This window comes from Mesoplodon bidens (assembly GCF_964165515.1).
Source record: "Mesoplodon bidens genome assembly, chromosome: 19".
In the NCBI taxonomy this organism is placed as follows: domain Eukaryota; kingdom Metazoa; phylum Chordata; class Mammalia; order Artiodactyla; family Ziphiidae; genus Mesoplodon; species Mesoplodon bidens.
Window position 1 is genome coordinate 17,851,092 of NC_138179.1, and position 24,777 is coordinate 17,875,868.

The window sequence follows — 24,777 nt, forward strand, 5'->3', positions numbered from 1 at the left end:
ATTTGTGTGTTTTGGGGGGACTGTGTAGTGGTATGGTAGCATAGGAAAGAAGCTAGATTAATCTTTATCTGTCTAGATAAAGAAACTGGACATTCCTTACCTTTCAATTGGGAGTTGTGTACAGCAAACATGTTGATGGTCATAAGCTGCAGCATGCGGGTACTTCCAATAGGAGAGGGACTATGCTGCAGCAACACCTGGAACTCCTTGAGGACCTTCTCAGCCACTGCAGGGAATGTCTCCATCCTACAAATACAGCCAGCCCATCAGTGAGGCACATCCCCAAGAGCACTCGGTGTACACACACACACACACACACACACACACACACACACTCACACACTCACACACTCATTCTCTCTCTCTCCGCATCCCCCACCCCGGAAAAGCAGACGGCTAACGCCTAGGACATTTCTTTGCTACTTTCACAAACCTTCCTAGTACCCTAAGGTTGTGAACAAATTTAAGAGAAAGAAGTTCAGAGCTTAGAGATGGAAATAACTCAATTTTTGGATAAATCGCCATGAGTTTTCATCCTTTGGTATGCTATTTCCTAACCTCTGGCAATAACTGGATTCAAGCTGAAATCAAAGTTTCTCTCTGAAACAATCAGTTTTTCTAAATAGTGAACAAATTTCCTTTAAGCTCTAAGACCAGCATATTCCCCAAACTCTCTGGTATGAAAACCATATTCTATGAAGAGGTACATGAATCTAAAGATTCTTCACTCAAAGCTTTACTTCAGAAAGCCAGACGCAGTTCTGCTGCCGTCTACTTAGGGACTCTCACACTAATCGCTCCACCTAAGGATCCCAAATCTCCCCTGGAAGAATCCCTCAACCTAGGGCCCTGATGATCTGTTTCGGTCTTTCCTGTGTTGCTGTCCTCCTCCCTCTCACAAGCCTCTGCTCATCAGGGTCTGTATGTTTTCAGGCCAGTGGAAATATAATGCCCTGGCCAACTGCCACTCCCAATACAGGAAGAGCCTGTAATGTAGGGAGGTAGAAATCTAGCCAGTGACCCAGGGCTCCTAAAGAGAGGTCATTCAAACCACTGCCTGCCAGAAGTGGCCACAAACAGTGGTGCATGCCTGGAGCTCCTCTGGCAACAGGAACAAACCACAGCTGAAGTCCTCAGAAATAAAAAGCAAATTTGAACTTGGTGCTAGAGAGAGAAACCAGGCACACGGGCCTTAGGGCCATGCCGAACAATTCGTGGTCAGCAGAGTATCTTTTATCCATCCTCAACACCCCCGCACCCCCAAAAACAAACAAACTGCTTGTGATACACTGTGGGGTGGGGTGAGGGAGATCTCCAGCCTGGATTAATAAATAGCTTCTGGAAAGCCACAGGGAAGGGAATTCTCCTCAAAAGATACAAAACAGTTTCAAGTCGTAGGGAAAGGTGCTTCTACTTTCACCTGAACCCTGGCTCTTTCCCCTCTGAGTAGTACCTTCCTCAGGTCAGAAAACTCCAGAGCTTTCTGGCCTCCTGGCAATCTTCATTCCTTGCCCTTGGAGGCTACTCCTATGACTGACCTCCTAGTACCCAGAAGTCATGCCACAGTTATGGGTCAATTACAGTTTATACTCCAGTGCCCTTCTCTGCTGAGCTGTCCTCATTTTCATTGGCACAAAACATGCCAGGCATTTGCTTTCTTCCCTCCACATGCCATTTCAAGTGCCACTGCCACCACCCAACAACAACAACAAAACAACTGAAACACACTCTTCCCCCCCCCCAAAAAAAAATTTCAGAACCATTAAAACTCTTGGTCAGTTTGGAATGGCAGAGAGTGATATGTTTGAGGCTGGATTGGATCCATTTTTCCCCATGGGCTATAACAGAGGTTTCATTTTAAATCTTGACACTGTGCAGCGCTCTTTCTAGTGGAGGTGGGGAGGGGGGCTAGCACTTCTCGTTACGAGAATAGCAGAGTTCACTCTGCTTGAAAAGCAGCCACACTGGGCAAGTTTCAGAGCCATGTGTCTCCGTGTTGAAAGGCGGTAGAGAGCCAGCACAGAACGACATGACAGAAGTGTCACGTGGGACAGTCTTGCTTCGAGGCTGTGTCTGAGGAAGCCTCTTCCCTGGATGGGAATTGAAACAGATCCATTAACACTCCCTAGGTCAGAATGAAGTCTCAAACGAGCACCAGGCCAAATGTCCACATCTTCTTTTTTTGGAAAGTTTTAAAAAAAAAATCCCCCGTTCGTCTTTCAACTAGTTCAACATGATTAAAACAAAAGAAAAAAAAAATCAAATGCATAAGTTAGAGTAACTTCAATTCTGAGATATGAGGAAAGATGGCATTCTCAGGCAAAATCAGCTTTGTTAGGCAACAACTGAAGGACACACAGATAAAAGATTCTTCCTCAGAGCTCAATAACAGCGTTTCTGGTGCCCAATTTCGTAACCAAAATGATGTCTGTTTTTGGCCTCAAGTTACCTGTAAGTAGTTTTATTTCTTTCTCTTCGCTCCACCCCATATTGCAGAATGAAAATTATACTAAAACTGAGATAATGACAGTATACAATTTGTTTAGAAAAAACCCCACAAAATAAAATTATGGTTTTTATGGCTACATATGTAAGTATGTAAATATAGTAAAAAGGTCTGGAAGAATACATAACCTGATGTCCGGCATTATCTCTTTGGAAGGCACAGGGGTTGGGGGAGTGTTGAAAGAAATTTTAGAAAAGAATGTTATACTTTTATAAGGAGATTTTATATATTACTTAGGTAATAATTGTAAAAGTTTTAGGCAAGAAGCAGCAGCAGTAGTAGCAGCAGAGGAAGAGGAGAGAAAGCATAAAAAAATGGCAATTTATATCAGCCAAAAATTGGAAGCATCCTAAAACGCCCAACAACAGCCGACGATTAAAATGGCACATCCATACAACTGAATTCTATTTTTTAAAAGCGGTATTAGATTTTTTAATCACGTGGGAGAAAGTTCAACATATATTAAATGAGGACAGCTTTAAAGTAGTTTAACGCGATCCCTTTTTATACATATTTGTAAAAAATAAATAAGAAAATGTGTGTGCGTGATGTATAGAAAAGAAGATAAAATATACACCAAGTGTTAGTGGTAGATAGTTATCTCTGGATAGTGAGAATAAGGATAAATTTTTGTTTCTTCTTTTTGCTGGGTTTTCTAAATATTTTACAATAAGCACTGTATATAGTAAAAAGATTTCCCCTACAATGAATACTTCTGGCTTTTGTATATAATACATTTATAATTTTAAAAAAATCAAGACACAAACATTATATTTTTAACAATTCAGAGTCCAAAATAAACATGAGCCTTTGAATTCCAAGAGATCTTGAAGCTGTGCAAATAGCATGACTCGGCAAGCAAGTAAAAACTAAAGTGGTAACTTCAACCTAGGCTATAATGGGAAGCAAAATTATTCTGTTTGTCACAAATCAAAAGTCTACAGGCTGCCGGCTTCCCGACCTCTCTCAGAGGAGTCTGAGCACAGGTCTGATCTGCCTCTCCTGGGGAAAGCCAGTGTCTGTCAGGAGCCACACGGCACCCCTGACCTATTCCCCTTCCTGAGCCTGAGAGGATTCCCGCCCTATCCTTTAAAGCTGCAGAAGGTATGGTCACTTTCGGGATACGAGTTTCGCTGGCTAAAGTGACTGCTTTCTGAAGTGATCTCCAGAGATACCTTGTCTCATTTGAATGGCAGTTTCAAGAAACCAGTCTTTCAGACAATACTGGGACCTAGACCCGTGAGTGACTCAGACAGTGACTAACGGGGCAGGACCCAACCTCTCATATGCTGGGGAACACAGCTGGGCCAGACAACATTCTCTGCAGAAAAGAATCAAGCTCCCTAACTTTTCTTAATATCTTAATTTTTAAAAACTGAACAAGATAGGAGCGAACCAGTAGCAAAAAAACAAAACAAAACAACTAAGCCGTATGACAGGGTAACAATGAGGGGAAAAAAATCATAGTGCTACAGAACATAAGGACTGGAACAGACCTTGGAGATCATCTATTTAAACTACTGATAAGGAAACCAGAGCCCACAGAGGCTCTGACTTGTTCCCTCTCGAGGTCTTAGAACTAGTCAGCGGAGAAAAACAAACTCTTTTTGGCACTTGATTCCATCTAACACTCCGCACCTCTTTTTCGCTGGTTGCTGAGAGGAAGGAGACTAGCGTTGCACACATTAGGCCCTCAAGCATACGCAAATGCAACAGAGAACACGGGGCACGGACAAGACGAAGACTGGGAGAGCCACGGGGGGCTTTTCTCAGCAGGCAGGCGGGACAGTGGATGTGTCTTCAGCTGCTCCCCATTACAATCTCCTCACTCTTAATTCGTTTTCAACGCCTCCCACATTTCACATCTTCTTGGTAATTAGGCAGCAGTCCATGTTGTTGTGTGTGGCTCGGGCTCATTGCTTTTCTAGTCTTACAGACTTCTATACTTTTTTTTTTCCAATAGAAAAATTATTGCTGTTTCTGCCTTCCAGAATAAATACGGGGCTCAATTCTCTTTTTACCTCTAGGAGAGCACAAGAGGAATACTCACCCAGGGACTGGGATGCCTAGAATTTACATACATTTTCCTCATGTGAACACTACTACGACTCACTGTTCATGAAGGTGCAACTAGACGGGCCTTATCTTTTTGCCAACAGAATATGTTATATGCAGGAATGGAAGAGATCTTGAAAAATAATCTGGACCACAGCAAACCACCTCTGACAAATGAGATAATCTATTCGCTTGCAAAGGCTTCCAGAGAAGAAAATTCCTGAACATCTCCCCTCTGTGAAATCTTCTTACATCTAACCCAAACCTCTCCAGCTGCAACATAAGCCTATTTTTCTCTTGCTGTCATCCAAAAGAAGTCAAAACTAATTGGTTATGACCCTAATATTTAAACACAGTTAGGGTACCCCCAACAGCTGTCTCTAAATAAAACATTTTTTACCTTATTTTTTTAAAGATTAATTTGTCCTCTCAGAAATCAATTTCTAGCTTTTTAATCATTATTGTGATCCTTTCTCAAACTTCCTTCAAAATATCTAAATATGAGAGTTTTAAAAAGGGGAAAAAATAAGGTTCTAACTAATGCTTAACCTGATTTAAAAAATATATATATATATGTGTGTGTGTGTGTGTATATATATATATGTGTGTGTATATATATATATGTATGTGTGTGTGTATATATATATATATGTCTCCTAAACACTCGTATACTCTGGACCAAGATTTATAACTTTTTTAGTCCCAAGAGTCTCTAACAGAGCTAAGAAATACCTAGGGCAGTGGTTCTCAACCAGGAGCAATTTTGCACTGCGGGGAACATTTGGCAATGTCTAGAGACATTTTTAATTGTCATAACTGGGGGTGAAGAGAAGGAATGCTACTGGCATATAGTGGGTAGAAGCCTGGGATGCTGTTAAACATCCTACACAGGACAGCCCCTATGACAAAGAATTATAAGGTTCAAAATATTAACAGTACAGAGGTTGAGAAATCATGACTTAGAGCAAATATGGGGTACATAAAAAGTTAAAGAACAAACACAGGAAAAGGATAAAAGGAGAAAATACTGACTAGAAAGGTAGTAAGGGGAAAAAAAGATGTTTTAAATGAGAATTTTAAAATAAAGAGATAAGGAACCATAGCACCTACTTTAAGTGCAGTACAGTGGTATTTCTGATATGATGTGCTATTTTATGAAATAATATCTCCTTATTATAAGATAATAATCCTGAAACTGCACCCACCCTGAAACTGCAACTTTACATTACTCACTACTGACTGGCCTACTATGACCCGTAGAATACTAGATCCTTCTCTCCAGTCTTTCACAATCTACCCATTTCTTGTAATAATTCACTTATTCCTACAACAAATATTTACTGAGCACCTACTACATGCCAGGCACTAGGGATACAGCAGTCTTAAGCAAAAACTCCTGCCAGAGTAGAGCTGACATGGGGGTGGGGTGAGGGGTTGCTACTGATGCACCTAGTTTACTTTGCTGAGTAAATCACTTCACACTTATTTCTGCTAGTAGAGATGCATCTATTGGCACTACTCCAAGTTTCCCAAGTCATTTCAAAATCAAGACTATAGCCATCCATCCCTGTCACTCTTGCCCAGGCTGATGACAAGTGAATATGTAAGAGGTACAGTGTCTGGTTCACCATCCACAAACAGTGTTTCTTCTAGCAGGACAAAGCTTTTCAGCTTCTCCCACTAAGGAAACCTTCTAGAGCATTACAGATACACTTACAAGGTTATGACAGAAAGTGAAAGGGAGGGGCTTCCCTGGTGGCACAGTGGTTAAGAATCTGCCTGCCAATACAGGGTACGTGGGTTCGAGCCCTGGTCCGGGAAGATCCCACATGCCGCGAAGCAACTAAGCCCATGCGCCACAACTACTGAGCCTGCACTCTACAGCCTGCGAGCCACGACTACTGAGCCCACGTGCCACAACTACTGCAACCCGCATGCCTAGAGCCCATGCTCTGCAACAAGAGAAGCCACTGCAATGAGGAGCCCACGCACCGCAATAAAGAGTAGCTCCTGCTGACCACAACTAGAGAAAGCCCGCACCCAGCAACAAAGACCCAACACAGCCAAAAAAAATTAATTAATTAAAATCTTACAAAAAAGAAAGTGAAAGGCAAACACTGACAACAACTGGGGGAACTATAATCCAAAGCAAATCACCTCAAAGGGTAGTTCACAATAAAACCTCCAACTCAGAAAACATTAAAATGCAGAGACGACCTGAGGGCACCGCCACCCGTTCCTCTCCTGGAGTAACAAGGCACTCAGCACAGGGCCACCAGCTTTACACAGTGAGGAGAAACTCGGATCCACCAAAGGGATACTCAAAACCTGATCTCTTCCCAGAGACTTAACGGATAAAGTAACAGGGTCTCACCCACACCACCTTCCCTGAGATTTATATGGAAATCCGTGGTGAATGGTGAAACCATAGAGAAGTCTTAGCATTTACTGAGGTCAGCAATATGGTGCAGGAAACTGAGCACAGGAGGAAGGGGTATGGTTCGAAGGAAGAGAAAATGTTGGAGGAAAGAAATTACTGTCCACTAATTTTCAAGGGAAAATTAGTGGATAGTATTTTCCCCCAAGGAGGACCCCTGGCAGCTGCACCCAGGGACTAAGCATGACTTCCTTGCGGAGCTCACTAGGGGCTGAGCCGGAAGGCAGAGGAAAGAGAAACCCAGAGGGATTAGGGGTGGGGGCTGGGAAAAGATTGTGGTTAAAAGGGGGCTTTAGTAAAGGTAGGGAAGGGGGAGCCAGAGGGATGGAGAGTAATATTTCCCAAACTTCATGAGCACAGTAGGAGAGTGAGTGAAGGGAAGAGGAGAGAAGGTGGAGGCCCCTAAGAATTCACACCCTGTGCCCTCAGTTACAAACACAGTCTAGTTGCTAACAATATTAAATTCCAAAATGACTTGTAATGTAGGAAAATAAAATAAACATCCTGCACACTTACCCAATCCGGGTAAACAGCTTCCCATGGGCATGGAGAAAACTGAGGATGAACCTTTTGTTCAGCTGCATGGGAAAAAAAGAGAGGAGAAAACAATTAAACTTTCCCCAGTTTCCTGTTACTGAACAGAGTCCCTAGTGACACAATAACCTGGCCAGGGTCTAAGGGGTGGGCACTAGGGATGGGAACCAAATGAACATGCCCAAACTCTCACACAGACCCAGGGCCCATGCCCAACAGCTGCTGCTCAGCTGAGCCAAGATGACAGCAGGCTCGGTGAACGGACAGCACCCCCTGCTGGCAGTAGTGTCTGAGTGCAGGGAGCGAAGCACTGAATCCCAACTAAGCTGGGTAGATGGCTGTCACCCTCTGCCACCTAGAAGTCACTCTGTCACCATAATGACGGAAATGAAACACTGACAAGTACAGGACAGGGATGATGATGATCTTGGATAAGTCCCTTCTCTTTCTTACGAGCTGTTTTTCTACCTACCCAAAAAACAGAACTCTTCTTTGGTAACCAAGGGTAAGGTAATCCCACCACTAACTAGCTTATCAAATTGTACTTCTCCAGCTTTTAGAATAACAGTTCAAACCCTTCCTTTTTTTTTTTTCTTTTCTTTGAAGAAAAACTGAAAGCTGGGGTTATGTGAAATCCTCTGGCTTTTAAATGTTGGCTACTAAAGAAAAAAAATTTAAACATTAGGCAACCCAAAAGCACACGTTTGCCAGCCACATCTGGCTCACAGCCATGAGCTACCAAATTTTCAATCTCAGTTCAAGGTTCTAGAAAATCTACTTCTATCAAAATTTAGGGGAGATATTCCTCTAAGCAAAACAAGGCAGGGAAAAAAATTTCAACTCCAAAGAAAGTGGAAGTAATCTAAAGACCAAACGCTGTCATCTTCCCTGGTCTCCTGGAAGCAATATGCTCAGGGCCCTGTAGCCAGACAGGGAAGAGGGATCAAGAATTTTGAGCTCAAGGTGGTGGTTAGGGCAAGGAATAGCCCAGCACCCTGATGCTCTGCCCAAGAGGAAAATACTCTTCTGGTTTATACCCTTGCAAAACAGAAAACCAGTCAAATTGTGGCAGTTCCACCAATTTCACAAGGAAGCTGGGTGTAAGGAAAGGTGGGCATTCTCGCCTCCCCAATGACTTCAACCACAAACTGCAAACAATCTTCAGTCTCTATATCTGCTTAAACAAATTACATTTAATCAGCAATACCACACAAAACTCTGATTTCTGTAGTTAAAAAGGATACTCCATGGAACGTAACCTGTCTCTACAGTGAGGTGAGTCAGGGCAGGGGACACTGGGTTCCATGAACAGAAGGGAAAGATGAGGACCTGCCACAAAATAAATGGCCGAGGGCTCCGCCACTGTTAGTGGCAAGGCCTGGGCTAGAATGCAAAGGAAGGTGGTAAAAAACTTACCCCTCAAACCTCTGCCACTTACCTGCTGTGGGGTCTCAGGCAACTGGTCTAACCTCCCAAAGTTTTTCTTTCTACGCAGTGGAGATAACAGTACCTATACATTAAGGGACTGGTGCATGAGATAAGGCAACTAAAAGCACATGCTCGGCATTTGTAAACACTCAAGTGTCAGCTGAACATTCTCTCCCAATGAATGGTAGAGTGAGTGGAAAATGTTAATAACTGGAGAATCCAGGTGAAGGAGATACAGGAGTTCTCTGTATTATTCTTTCAACTTTTCTATGGGTATAAAATTATTTCAAAATAAAAAGGTAAAAATATATATTCTCTCTCTATTCTTGTTTTAACTCAACTGTCCCTTTTTCCAGCTGCCAATCATAAACTGGTTAACTCATCCATAACTAGTTATATTTATACATACAGGATACTTTGGTAGAAACAGAACGATATTAACCCATCTCGTTCAAGCCAATTACGATCCCCCAAGCCGCAAGATAGCTCAGAAATTCAAGCAACTTAAACCAGTGAATGACAGAACTTGAACCCAGGTCTTCCAATTCCAAAACAGTTCTCCTCCCCTTAAACTGCCATTTATCTCAGGAAGAGAACAGGTGAGCTTATTCATGAAGGGCCAATGAGGGAGTAAGAGCAACTAAAAAGAGCAGTTCAGTTTTACCTTTAAGTTTTCCTTACCCATTAGGTAGGAAACATAGTGTGTAACCCACAATGCCTCCTGGAACAAAATGAGTGCACCATGAGGTTTTTTAATGCTGGAGTTCTAGCTATACTTCCCAAAGATCCTTCTCTTAGGGTAGTAGACGAAGCCTACTTAAGCACCTGACTTCACACCTGCCATTATCATATTTTAACTGTATCTAGTAGAAAGTGGATTTCAATGCATTGTTTTTCAACTAGTGATAGTGAAGGGAGTCTTAGCAAACTTCGTCAAACTACACACACATTCTCTCTGACCTTGGTTAATGAGAACCACTGCTTTATTTTTAGTCTGAAAGTACCTGTTACCCTAAATATAGTTTCTCTTTATTTGTCACCAACATTTTGAGTAGGAAAGGAGCTAAAATGTAGATACATTCTAGAGAGAGGTAAAAGCATGTTATACTGAGGAAGTAGATTTGTTACACATTGATCAAAGTGGGACTAAACACCATCGTAAATTAATAACATGAAGACAGCAAGTGCTGAGGCGGAGCTTTTGGAAAACTTAACTGATACCAAGTCCACAAAAGGAAGGTCTTAGCCTGAGCTTCCTCCCTCTCCAACACATCACCATGGATTGGCTTCATGTTTGGAGCTTTTTGATTCTTAACAATACACTCAGATGGTCTCACTCAGGTAGAGAAAGAACTGTTTTTCCGCGTATGGTGAGACTATCTGTCTCCAGATCTTCCTCGTGCAATTACATACTGTTCACCAGAAACTAAAAATGCTTCTTGGGTGTAGCCCTAAGAGACAGTGTCAGAATTATTAAAGGGCTCCTGGCTCTCTGGTTTAAGGCCATAACCAACTCACAACGGACTCTTGAGCCTTTTGTACCATCTAAAAGCAAGGACCCAAAGAGACACTAATGGCAATAGTTGGATGGGTAGGTCTCTGGACACTCACAACAAAGTCTGTCCTTCCATTAACTATGGGGTTATGAGTAAAATGGTTTGGGTTGTTCCTCAACTGTCAAATGGAATTGCTACCACTGACGGTACCTAACTCAGAGCTGAAAGGATAAAACGAAGTAATACAAATTAAAGCATTTTGAGGAATAAATGTCTTATGCAAGCCCCAGTTATTACTACTCAGAACTGCCTAAGTGCTTTATGAACTGTGTAGCAAGAGAAAGAAGCTCCTCAGAGGCAGCAAGACATCACCAGAGGAGGAGAGAATTCTGAAATATGCCCAATTTTAATTAATAGTTGTTCCTGCTTCTAAAAAGTTGTGTGGAAAACTGAATTTCTGAAAAGTGAATCATTTTAAGGGCAGTAGGAGGAATTAAGAGGAATTCCTCAGTATTAAGAGGAATTCCAGCATGCGTCTTTAAAGCGTTTTGGGGAACATAAACTATCATCCTCTAATTTATTCATCTGGGATGTCTCTACTTTTATATACCAAGTACTAAAAAAAAAAAAAAAAAAAAAAAAAAACTTCATTGTGTTTTAAAAGGGGGGCTCTATCCCCTTAGATATGAGACAACATAGGTGAAGACCAAATTTCAATGGTACCTGTTAGAAAATGTCCAGGACTTTCAGAGCCTGCCATCAAAGCCCAGTTATCTCCCTAAAGCACTGAGATCACAGGTGGAAAAGAATGTGAGCAGAGGTGAAGCTGCACACCTTCATCCCTGTGCTCCCCTGACAGGCACAATCAAGAGCAGACCAACAAGACAGGGTCCCCAAAGCCAAAGAACTTGTAGCCCAAGAATAAAAGATAAATAACAAACCAACTTGCCAACTCCCCATTTATGTTCCAAAACCTAAGACAAGGCCTTCTGACTATGATGGTGCCAGGAGGCACTGTGCTTCCCTTACTGTCACTATCCCTCAGCCAGGAAAAGTCTGTGGCGGGGAGATCTCAGGAGATGATAGAGAAAGTGAGGAAGGAGGGCACGGCACACAAAACGTGGAAGCCTACCGGTAAGTCAGCAGTATAATAATCATATAGCAGGAATAAAAACTGCTCATTAGAACTTTCAGTATTCCTCTTTCCAGGATATAGATAAATAAAAATGTGTAGGCAAGTCAAGTAGCAAGACTCAAGTGCCTTGTAGGGAGACAAAGCAAATCACAAAAATCCATCTTCGAATCCCAAAGAGCCACACTGAGGCTGAGGTAGGTAGAGCAGGTACGGTGATTACTCTTCACCTTCAGTTTCTTCACCCCTGAACTGTTCTGGGCAGGATGACAGCTCAATTAGCTCTAATGAAGTCCAAGTTCCATGTAGAGCTGTCCTACTCAGATGGCTGGATCGGCGCCATGTGAACTCAAGTGTGAAACGTGCCTCTTAAAACCAATGCACCCCTTGAAACGACAGCTCTCACTCTCACACTGCAGCTTAGTGCTGCCTCAACGAAGTCTTACATTAAAGCAATGTACTTGCTATTACTTCATTATCTCTCCTACTTAAAGCCAGCAAACTGGAGGGAAATTGGGCTAAATGTCAAATCAGCAGTCAGCTCCGGAAAACCCAGCCAGCATGCAGAGGGACAGCTGAGCTTAGAGTACCGGGCTGGCTCTCAGGAGGAAAACTGGCACTAGGTCTAAAGAAAAGAACGACCCACGAATTTGTGACTATTCTGTATTTATCGCTCATTTGTTTACTGTGGGGGAGGGAGTAGTATGGAATAATATGAACAAAGACCAGTGATCTGGGTTCAAGACCTGGGTCCAAATTTTGGTTATGCCATTTATTTTTTATATATAACTATCGACAAATCATGTCAACTTTCTAAGGCTGTTTCTTCAACTATAAAACAAGAAGGCAGGGTGAGATCAGTATCAGTGATTCTATAACCCTGAGTGTGTACGCAGCACAAGAAGAGCGTCTGTAAAAAATACAGATTCCCCAGTCCTTCGGAATGAGAATCCTCAGGGAGGGGAGAAGGGGACTGCGAATCAGCATCTTTAAAAGGTCTCCAGGTAATTCTGAAAGACAGCTAGATTCGGGAATCCCTGGGATAGATCACGCGTCAGCAAATTATGGCCGAAGCGTTTTTTAGCGTGGCCCATGAGCTAAGAATGGCTCTTATATTTTTTAACAGTTGAAAAAAATCGAAAGAATTTTTCATGACGCATGAAAACTATATGAAATTTAAATGTCAGGGTCCACAAATAGAGTTCTATTGAAACACAGCCACACTTGTTTGTTTCATATTGTCTGTGGCTGCTTTCCCCCTACAAAGGCAGAGCTGAGCAGCTGTAGCTGAGAGTGTGCCCAAAAGCCTAAAATACTATCTGGCCCTTTTACAGAAAAAGTTTGCTGATCCCTAATCTCATCGATAACACTGGAGTCTCAAAAAAATGTTTGTACCTGCACAACACTTCAGGGCTACCACACACATACTGGAAACAGCAATGGTTCTCACAGGCTGTTTAATAGCAAGCCCCACCTCTCTGGATGTTCTGACACCTACCCTCCCACCTATCACCTCAGGGGAATCACCAATCCACAGTGTTCCTTCCAATTCTAAAAGCCCACAAATGAACAGTTCCTACTAAATCTAATCTTTCTTACCAGCTTCTGGGCAAACACCATCCTATTCTGTGTTAGCACAAAATACACCAAATGCCAAAAGACTGCTGCTCTCAGAGCTTCTTCTGAACTCAAATGCCCCAAAGGCTACAGAGAAATATAAATGGGGCTCTCAAGGTTTCCACCTTGGAAGCCACTATGGGGTGGAAACACAACACACCCAAGCCCAATCAATATTTCACTTAGGCCAGAGGGCCCCAGGACTTTCCCCAAAACATCCCTAATCAAGGGAAAGTGCCAGACTAAGGCTTATGAATCCCTGTGCTACGTGGTCTGATAATCAGAAGTGCCACCAGCTTAGCATCTCAAGGTATACAGGGAAAGAGAGAAAGTTCAGCCAAAGGGCGACACTGTTGCTCTGACTGAGTTACTTTCTGAATGACTCTTCTTTCTGACTCATCTCTCTCAGAGCCTGGGAACTCTCATGCCCATCCACCCAAAAAAATGGGGGAGCTGGGACACCTTTGCAACTGCACAAAGTGGGAGAGAAGAGGACAGGGCTGAAGCTCCCACTTGGTGAAGAGTTGGGCACCAGAAAATAGTTTTCCAAAGGCACATACACAAGCTCAAACCATCTTTTAAATGAATGGATCAACAGAGCGCTGATGATGGTGAGGTCCTTTTCACACTGTGTCCACCCATTCATGCATTCATTCAACAAAAACTTACTTGCCATCTTCTAGGGACATGACACTGTGCATGAACTATGAACAAGGCAGAGATAATGCCTCCTCTGTGGTTGACACAATTATAAAGTACCATGATTAGCGAAGGATGGGATACTGTGTGTTTCCACAGCAGGAGCATCAGAGATCTCAGAGGAAAAGAAAACATGCCTATATTTCATAAGCATAGGGGACAGCACGTGTGATGGTCCCAAGAGTAGAACGTTGTAGACTGGCATGGCCAGGTGAGTGATTCTGCAAGAGGGAGGCTAAAGAAATAGGCTGGGCCAAGTTGTAGATGTCCTTGTTAAAGAGTTTGATCTTAATCAAAGCCACTGAAGGGTTTTGAGCAAGGAAGTGACATGAGCAAACCTCCATTTTTAAAAGGACATTCTGACAACTGTTTAGAAATTTTAGTTTTGTTTTTTTTTTGGTTGGGTGGGGGGAGGGCGGAGTAAAATGTTTACAGGCCAGGAGACCAGTTAAGAAGTTGCTGCAATCATCCATTGGCAAGAGGGACAGAGGAAAGAGGGAAGACAAAGAAAACCATCATTCCACACTCAATCAATCATGATCCCTTGTCCCTAACTCCCAATAGTTCTAGTTCTAAGTAACTCAATTTACAGAGACCAGCAGTGGCCCAAAACCAAGCAGAAGTCTTTAGAATCACACAGAAGTCTTACGCAAACTAAGTGAAACACTGATTTCATTTTTAGAAATAATTTGGATATTCTTATTTCCTTTCAATAATATTTTTAAACGGCCTAGCATAGTGTCTGGTACTTAATACGTATTCAGTAAGTGACTGTTGAAGAATCTATTAAAATATATAAATTTGAGGGGCTTCCCTGGTGGCACAGTGGTTAAGAATCCACCAATGCAGGGGGACACAGGTTTGAGCCCTGGTCCGGGAAGATCCCACATGCCGCGGAGCAAGTAAGCCCGTGCACCACAACTACTGGGCCTGCACTCTAGAGCCCATGAGCCACAACTACTGAAGCCCACGCGCCTAAAGCCTGTGCTCTGCAACAGAGAAGCCACTGCAATAAGAAGCCCATGCACTGCAACGAAGAGTAGCCCCCGCTCGCTGCAACTAGAGAAAGCCCACATGCAGCAACAAAGACCCAATGCAGCCAAAAATACATTTTAAAAAAAATAAATAAAATATATAGATTTGATAGCAGTAAGATAGATTATCCAGGTAATACACAGAAAAAGCTCACAAGAAAAACAGTACAGTACTAATACTAATGCTGAAGGGAAACAGCACACTCAGCACTACTTTTGAGAATTTAAATATTTCTCTTTCTGGAGGATAATTTGGCAAAACCCAAAAGTATTCAAAGGAAAAGAGAGTACTGGGCTTCCCTGGTGGCACAGTGGTTAAGAATCTGCCTGCCAATGCAGGGGACACAGGTTCAAGCCCTGGTCCAGGAAGATCGCACATGCCCGTGCACCACAACTACTGAGCCTGTGCTCCATGAGCCACAACTACTGAGCCCACCCACGTGCTGCAACTACTGAAGCCCGTGTGCCTACAGCTTGTGCTCTGCAACGAGAAGCCACTGCAATATGAGAAGCCCGCGCACCGCAAAGAAGAGTAGCCCCCGCTCGCCGCAACTAGAGAAAGCCCGCATGCAGCAATGAAGACCTGACGCAGACAAAAATAAATAAATAACATTTTTAAAAAAGAAAAGAAGAGAAAACAGAGTACTATCGGGATTTAAGGATTTTGATCCTGAGTAATAGCAGCTCCATCTGCTACATTCCAGCTCAAGGGACTAGACAAGAAGCGACCACAGCTAACATCAGAATACAAGACGAAGTCCTTACAACGGCCTACAAGAGTCCTGTGTAATCATCATTCTCCACTCCTGCGGCTTCCTGACACTTGAATATGCTAAGCACATTCCCACTCAGGGGGCGTGGGGCAGGGGGCGTGGGGGGGCGATATTTTCCCTCTAGCTCAGTGGTTCCCAACCTTTACGATTCGTGGGAATTGCCTATGAATCTTTTAAAAATACGGACGCCTGGGCTTCCCTGGTGGCGCAGTGGTTGAGAGTCCGCCTGCCGATGCAGGGGACACGGGTTCGTGCCCCGGTCTGGGAAGATCCCACATGCCGCGGAGCGGCTGGGCCCGTGAGCCATGGCCGCTGAGCCTGCGCGTCCGGAGCCTGTGCTCTGCAACGGGAGAGGCCACAACAGTGAGAGGCCCGCGTACCGCAAAAAAAAAGAAAACAAAACAAATAAAAATACGGATGCCTGACTTCTATCTCCAGATATTGATTTAATTGGCGTGGAGGTGAAACCTGGGCATCATGATTTTTAAAAGCTTCCCAGATGATAGTACTGTACCAAAGTTTGAGAACGACTGCTCTAATTTACACTGTTTTTATAGCACTTATCACCAATTTTTACACACACACCATGACAGCAAGGACTTTGTGGATTTCATTCACCACAGCCAGAGACTCCTAGAGGGTAACCTATAAATACTTGATGAACAAATAGCCTTTCTAGTCTGGTCTTTGGCTGCTCCTCCTACCTCCACTGTTGCTGATACAGCCTACCCTTCAGCAACAAACAATTATTTGTGATGCCCTAAATTCACCATGTTCTTCCTGCTGCTATGGCCAATCTCCGTCTAATGCCTTCTCATGCACTCCTTTTTATATCTAATAAAGCCCTTCTTTTCCTTGCTTAAGACCCTCTTCCCAACCCTCTTACCTCTAGGCTGAGCTTGACACCTTATCCTCCAGACTCAGACTATTTCACATCCCTCTGTGATACTGGGTATCATGGTACATCTTTATTATATACACACATCTGTCTTTATATGAGCTCTTTCCATAACATTTTTCCATGATGATGGAAATGTTCCTTATCTTCACTGACCAATACAGTAGCCATCAGCCACAGGTGAGTAATGAGTGTTTGAAAGGTAGCTACAGTGACTGAGGAACTGAACTTTTAATTTTATTTCATTTTAATTAAATAGCCCCATATAGCTAGTGGCTACCACACCAGTCGGCACAGCTCTAGGCTGATGTCCTTTAGTGAATGATTCGTTTCTATATACCAGGACTCAGGAATTATCAATAGTGAGGGACAGCTGACTGAAGAGATGGATGGATATGAGTTTGCTCCAAAGATTATAATACCCATACTTTTACAATTTCTGGCTTTGCCATATGATCGGAGCAAAAAGACATCCTGAAGCACAAATAAGGCTCAGCCAATGGGAGCAAAGGATTGGAAGAACCTATTCTACCCTTCTGCCCAGATATATAATCCACACAGTGTGGAAGTGTGGCCTCACACCTGATTTTAACTATTGGACTGCACCTTTCAGAAGCCTGGGGGCAGGTCCCAACTAAGGACAGGTTGAATTTACAGAGCTGGCTCTGTGCTTTAGGAGTTAAAAGTACCCCAACCTACTAAGACACAACTCAGACACCGAGAGCTCAAGGTTTCCCAGCTGAGCAAAACAAGGGTGTCATACTCAACCACCTTAGTAACAGTCAAAACTCCTCCAGCACCTTCTCTGTGTAAGGCACATTTCTAAGCACTTTATGACTATTAGCCCATTCAACCTCACAACAATCCTGTGAGGTAAGTACTACTATTATTTCTATGTTACAGATGAGAAAACTGAGCACAGAGAGGTTAAGTGACCAGCGCAAGTCTGGTTCCAGAGTCTGAGCTCTTAATCTTCCACCTTTAAAAGGGGCAACTTTTCTGGCAGAACCAAGAATCACACTGAGGATGTTTATAAAGGCCAAAAGCTAAAGCAACCCCAAGCAAAAACCCACCAATGGCTCCAGCTATCATTCACTGAAAGACCACTAGGCCAAACCAACCGAGAACTCTTGCAGATTAAGGGAAGTAGACACTTCCAGTCCAGATCATACCATGAAAGTTGGTGGAAGCACTTAACAACTGCACCCTAGGATAATGCCAGCCAGAAGAGAGAAGAAAGAAAAGTGGGAAAAATAAATAAAAGCTTGTTCTCCATATCAGTAAAATAGCAGTAAGAAAACTAGTAAAATAAAAACCCTAGTATTTTCTAGACAAATCCACAATCCACCTGTTTAATAAGGAATTAGTTCTTCAGGAATCAAAGAATATATGTGCATTTACACACTATCATCAAGGGACTGTGCATGGTCCAGAAAAAATATCAGAAAACATACCCTCCTGCCTACCCACCTACCACAATACAGGAAAACCCCTGAATATCTCAGGAAAGGGAGGAGTAAGAACTAATCTAAGAACCCAGAGAAGAACGAAGCTTCAGTTTAAGAAAGATGTGGTCACAAAGAAGGTTTCACAAACCACTCTGCTGTGGGCACCAAAAAGCAAATAACCAGCATTACAGGGCGCTCTGACAACCTCATGTGAGCTTCAGATTTAAGCAAGGCACCAAATAAGGGAAGGATTCTGGAGCATCAACTCCTAGGAAAAGTGTTTCAAGTTAAAAATGGTTATTCAGGTTTGGATGTGAACTTCTGTATCTGTTCTTTATCAACAGAGGCACCTCTACCTCACTGGCAGCTAGCAGTAGAAAGGGAAGAAAATGGTTGGAATAAAAATGGGTTACACATAGATGACAACATGAGCTGACGCAGCCTGGCATTTACCTGGACACCAAAGACAAGGCTATAAACATGCAACACAGAACTTGTAGGATCCCACATCCCAGCTGGACCCAAGCATCGCCAAGGAGCAGGCTGGCCATGATGTCACTTTTCCCCCAACAGCCAGAGTTCAACATTAAGGCCAAAAACCACAGCACTTTTGGTGAGAGACTCAGTTTCACTGTGACTGGAGGAAGGCCCGCTTCCATCTAGTTTTCTGTCAGTCATATCCTTTTTGTGCTGGTTCCCAGACTCAAAATATCTAGTTCAAAAGACATGGCAAACACCTTCAAATTCCTTGTCTTTGATCCAATTCTCCTCTTCATTTTCCTTATCCTCTCTCAACAATGAAAATCAATCTTAGGCACACCAGAAAGCAGGTAAATCATGAACATTAACTTCTTCCTAACTTATTTACAGTGCTTTATCCCTTTCACTGTTACTATGAAATGTATAGGGAAAATGTGAGTTTAAAGTTAGAAGCACGAAAATGACGAGTCAAACACCAATTACACCAGGACTTCCTTGGTGGCACAGTGGTTAAAAATCCACCTGCCAATGCAGGGGACATGGGTTTGATCCCTGGTCTGGGAAGATCCCATACGCCATGGAGCAACTAAGCCCGTGCGCCACAACTATTGAGCCTGTGCTCTAGAGCCCCCGAGCCACAACTACTGAGACCACATGCTGCAACTACTGAAGCCCGCGCACCTTGAGCCCGTGCTCCGCAGCCAGAGAAGCCACTGCAATGAGAAGTCCGTGCACCGCAACGAAGAGTAGCCCCCACTCGCCGCAACTAGAGAAAGCCCACGTGTGGCAATGAAGACCCAACACAGCCAAAAACAAACGAGCAAACAAACAAATAAATAAAAACCAATTACACTGGGTTACACAGTTTGCTTAGTTTGTGACAATTGATCAACCTGTATGGCTTTGATACATGCACTTTCCTGTATGTATATTATACTGTAATAAAGTTTTCTTCAAATTACCACAACCTTTGCTGCTGTTCCACAAAAAGCCTTTATTTCATGCCAGTATCCTTTGCCCTATATGTTCTAACCCCCGTCAAGATTCTAACTCTGAGGTGGTAAAAAATGAAGGTGACTGTGCTAAAAGGCTGTGGCTCCATCTAGGTGCAGAAAGCTATGCTGGTGTTAAATACGAGATCTATTGATGGTGTAAATTAGATCCTATTTTACAGATGTAGAAACAAGGAAAGAGACTGAGAAATGTTGACAGAAGTAAAAAGAAATTTAGGAATATGACCCAGAAGATCTGACTCCAAGTCTGCATCAGCCACAAGGGACAGCTTCTCAGGGGGCACCAAGGGCATCTACTAGTGTCTTATCCAACCTTTTGATATGTATCACTTCAAAGTATTTTAAAAGCCATACTGTTTTACAGATCTGTCCGGAAGTCTAAAAGAAAATATGCCAAAGAAATTCCTCAAAGAGAATGTCAACTGACTTACAAATAGTTTGCTTTACAAATTAGGGCCTAGCATCTCAGAGATTTGTGGCACAAGTCAACTCAAAATCTCATTAGATAGAATAAGACTTTCGTATCTTTACCAAGAAACACCCCAGAAAAATGCAAATCCACAAAGGTATTATTCCAACTCCTCTTTTCCATATGCTTCAGTAGTTGCAGTCCTACTGTGCGTGTGAAGAGCAAGAACAGGACTTATTGCCAACAGTTACAACATAATGCATAACTCATTCCCAAGCCAAGCTAGGCTTGGCTCAGAAAGCTTCCCAGAATGATGGAAGGCATGACTGTAGGATGACTCAACCTTTGCTAATGCATAAAATAAAGCAAAGAAGAACTATTTGAAGGATTCACTTCTAAGCTTGGGCCAAATCAAAAGCCCAGAAGTATCCACTTTGTGATGAATCTTCAGTTCCAGCTGACTGATTAGACAGCATTGGTGTGGACATCTGTACCGTGGCCCAAGATGTTCTAATGACAGACTCCTGGCTAGGAATCTCAGAAGCAACCACTCAGTTTCTAACCACACCACGTTTTAATCCATGCTGTTCCTTCTGCCAGAAAAGTCTGCTACCCACATCTCCCTAAAGAACTTCTCTCATCCTTCAAAATTAAGGACAGATCACCTTTCTAGGTAGCTTTCCCTGTTCATCATGAGTTAATTTCTTTCTCCTCTGTATTACCCCATACAGTATACATATTTCTATTATAACATGTAACATTTCATTACAAGTATTTACTTAGTTATCCATTTTTCTTACTACACTGTATCTTTGAAGGAAGGACCAATATCATTTACCTTTCTAGGTGCAGTGCCTAGAATAATGACCAGCATACGAAGCTATTCACTAAATATTCATGGAAATGACCTGAATGGGGACAGGAAAAACCCTGATCCCCTCAGAGATGACTAACTGACCTGAGGAAGAGGTTTCACAACTGGAAAAGTAAGAGAAAAGAGAAAAATGTCCATATAAAACTGTGAAGGCAATTATTTAAGTCCACATATACAGGCATATACTGTACTGCAAGACAGAATACAAAAAAGAAAGAGGAGCCAACAAGAAAAAGATTAGAGGTCAGGAGCAGTAAGGACACGACACAAAATGCATGCCAGAAATCCCTGACACTTATTAAAGCCAGTTACAAGTTCAGCTCTAACCTCTGGGACAATTAAAATAGAGAATTATTCTGAATAACAAATTTGTAAATGTGCATGAGGTTAAAAAAAACACACAAAAAAACCTCACACAGTACAACTATCTCTGATACTAAAAGCAAAAATCTCTCCCGTGGGTTTCCACAAAGAAGATACCAAGTAATGCAAATAGCAGTGATTCCCTAGGCCTCTTTTATTATTTGTCTTAATACAGGCTGATGACCTTACACCAAAGTACAATTCAGTCAAAGCAATACTACCACGGACCAACATGTCACCTAGGTACATGTTCTAGGAATGAATGACATGGAAAGAGCAAAAGGAGGAGAGATGCCTAGTGATTCCCAGAGCAGACACTCAATAAATTTTGAATCGGTAGACAGAAGATAAACAACTGGAAAAATCACTGAAGCTCTTAATAATAAAAATGTGTGATAAATACATTTTACAGGGAATTGAGCATCAGAAAGCATCTTGATAGTATTTTAAGTTCCTTCTGGTCTAGGGAGTCTATATACTAATACTCAGAAAATAAAACTGAGCAGTAACTTCAATATTAAATATTTATGAGTAAAGTGAAAGGCTTCCAGGAGGAAGCCTGAGTTTTAACCTGAGTTAACCTGAGTTTCCCCCCTGAAGCCAAACAAAGGGTCTACCGACTGGGGTAAGATCACAAGCCAAGAAGACGACTATTTCATATTCTCTACCTTAGCCCAAACATCACACCCAAGACAGTGAAAACAGAGTAGACAGATGAAATCCCGGGACCTTAAAGAGTAGACAAGGATTGCAAATAACAGAACTACAGATACGTCTCCCCACGAGTATGGTCAGAAACTTAAAAAAACATCGGAGGGCTTCCCTGGTGGCGCAGTGGTTGAGAGTCCGCCTGCCGATGCAGGGGACACGGGTTCGTGCCCCGGTTTGGGAGGATCCCACGTGCCGTGGAGCGGCTGGGTCCGTGCGCCGTGGCCGCTGAGCCTGTGCTCCGCAACGGGAGAGGCCACAGCGGTGAGAAGCCCGCGTACCACAAAAAAAAAAAAAAAAAAAAAAAAAAAAAAAAAAAAACAACATCGGAAATTGGTGAGAAAGGTAACATGGGGAAAACAAAAAGGTGAGTGCAGCCTCTTACCCCGCACAACAGACAATGTGCTACATATAAAGTGAGCTGCTCCCACTCACTACTAGTCATGTCACCTCGCTGCTCCGTCCCCTCCTATAGCAGCTGCAGACTGAACATGGATCCAGTGTAAGGGTCTCATTCTTATTTGCAAGGCTCTTCACAGACTAGGAGCTGGATCCTAAGGGACGATTTGTAGTACATCCGCACATACATTCCACTTGGCTGGAACTCAGCAGCTGATTGCTCCCTTGTCTAACTTGGTAAGGAGCCAAAGGAGGACTTTTCTCAGTCGACTCTCCCAGGCTGGAAAATTCTCTAACCCCAGAGTTCTGGCTTAAGTCTGGATATCAGGTTATTCAGGAGATGCCAAAACTACGTCTTTACATTGGCTTTGAACAAGTCTCTCAAGTACACCATACAGATTCCCACAGATCTCAAAATCATCTGGACATTAAGGCCAGAGATGGCCACTCTTCCTCTCACATAGAGAGGAACATGCTTTCCAAATCATGGCCAACATCAAAATAAACCTTTCATAAATCATACATCAACCTGAACAAGTCTTGAAGGGTGAACAAGCAAGAGACACACTCATTAAATGGCCTCCTTACAACCTTTTTATTCTACACTGAAAATTCTCCCTATTCCCCCAGTGACTGGAATTCTCTCTCACTGTGGTTGATCCCTATGCCATGAAGGGCCAAATTCTAGGTCTGTTTCTCTGACTGAGAGGAAATGAAGGAAGAAACCTTAACAAGGTGTTTTTTTAAATCTCAGTAGGCTCTAAATCACTGGTTCTCAACCAAAACAGTTCCACCCCTCCCAGGGAGTGCTTGGAAAATCATGGGGGCCAACTACTGGCATCTAGTGGATGGGGCCAAGAATGCTAAACATCCTATGGTGACAGGCCAGAAAAATGAACTGTGCCCCCAAAAGGCAATAACACCCTCATTAACAATCAAGGTCCTAAAGGACCTCTGGGTTAACTGCCTTCACCCGCCCAGCTTCTGGAGCAGTGGTGGGCCAACTTTTTCTGTAAAGCGTTCGGCAATAAATAGTTTAGGCCTTACAGGCCACATACGTCTCTCTGTCACACGTTCTTCTTCTTTTTAAACAACTCCTTACATTGGAAGGTAATAAACGCTTCTTAGCTTGCAGGCCACTGGCAGTCTTGTATCTACCCCTGTTCAGAGCACTACCTGACTCATTAAAGTCCACTTATATTGAGAGATGCTGACTAAAATAAAATTCGATGCCGTGTGTTATAAACAACTCCAATAATGAACAGTACAGTTTTAAAGAATGCAACAAGAGCTTCAGAATTTAGTCTTAAAACCTAAGAACTGAGGCATGTATTTGACTTCTAATCAATTAAACAGTTCTCTCCTCTCCTCCCCTGTGCATTTCAGTAGCAAGTTTTCTTGCGAATGTTCGTTTTCAAACATGTTACTGAAAAGAGCACGGGGCAGCCTTTCCCCCTCCCTTGAGGGTATATAACTTCCTATTTACTATGCGTGCCACTCAAAAAGTCTCTTTAGAATTACTGCTCTTAACATTTTCTAAAATGTCTAAACCAAACCAAAGCCTGGAAAATCTGACTGGTATCTGGGTCCCGACTTTCCGGATGGTAACTAAAGGTCACGTGGGGTGGAAAGTGGCCTGTGGGTAACACAGAATACACACATGCACGCGAACAGGATATGTTGGTAATCCGGTTTCCTGAGACCTGGTGAGTTGTGAGAGTTCTCATCAACACTCTTGGGGAAGATGAAAAACCTTAAGCTGGGAAATACTGGATTTTAAAAAAGTATTCATTCTTAGAATTAGATTTCTGGCTGAAGCAGAATGGGAAGGTACACCTCCTCTTCCTCCACATTTTAGTTGTCTAAAAACATAAATAAAACGAACACAAAAAATAAATGAAGCGAGTATCTGACGAGGTTTCTTCACCGTGTGGAAGCTGGTGTTTGCAGCATGGCTTATATCACGTCTCAAACCCAGAAAGACGAAGAGTGTGGTTTTGGTGTCTAACCAGCCTCAACTGCACCCTGGCACTCTGTTTCTTCCCCCCAGAGAACTCTGCTCTGCTAGAGGAAAGAAACCAACCTCACATCTTGAAACAAAACTGCTAGGATAAAAATAAAGCCCTGAAGTGGTTTGGTGACCGAGGTCATATGGGGCGTTAAGGGTTTGTAGTTAGGGCCAATGTGCTTTGAGAAACTTCCACTCACTGCTAACCACAAAGAGACAAAGACAAGACATCAGCCCAAGAGTCCAGCAGTGATCCAGGCAGGTGGCCCCAGACCTTGTCTGTTAGAGGCTGTTCCTCACAGCAAACTCATAGGATCAATATCCGAAAAAACCCAGTCCCAGTTCTGACTTTCTTTGAAAGTAATCTCACCAAGCTGTTTCTTAGGGCCTGAGAAAAAGAGAGCCAATCTGTAGCCGCTTCCTGTAGAAAGAGGCTCTTATGAACTCCTGTCATCACATGCTGCCA

At 42.9% G+C, this 24,777-nt stretch overlaps 1 protein-coding gene across 2 annotated transcripts in view; it reads right to left on the reverse strand.

Moving 5' to 3' along the window:
* SMG6 (SMG6 nonsense mediated mRNA decay factor) overlaps positions 1–24,777 on the reverse strand; it is a 230,381-nt gene that overhangs the window by 173,035 nt on the left and 32,569 nt on the right. For both annotated transcript variants that reach the window (XM_081218995.1, XM_081218996.1), the window contains exons 9-10: positions 7,515–7,576; positions 101–246 (exon numbers count right to left, since the gene is read on the reverse strand). In XM_081218995.1, the coding sequence (XP_081075121.1) occupies positions 101–246; positions 7,515–7,576 (208 nt within the window). The remainder of the gene's footprint in view (positions 1–100; positions 247–7,514; positions 7,577–24,777) is intronic.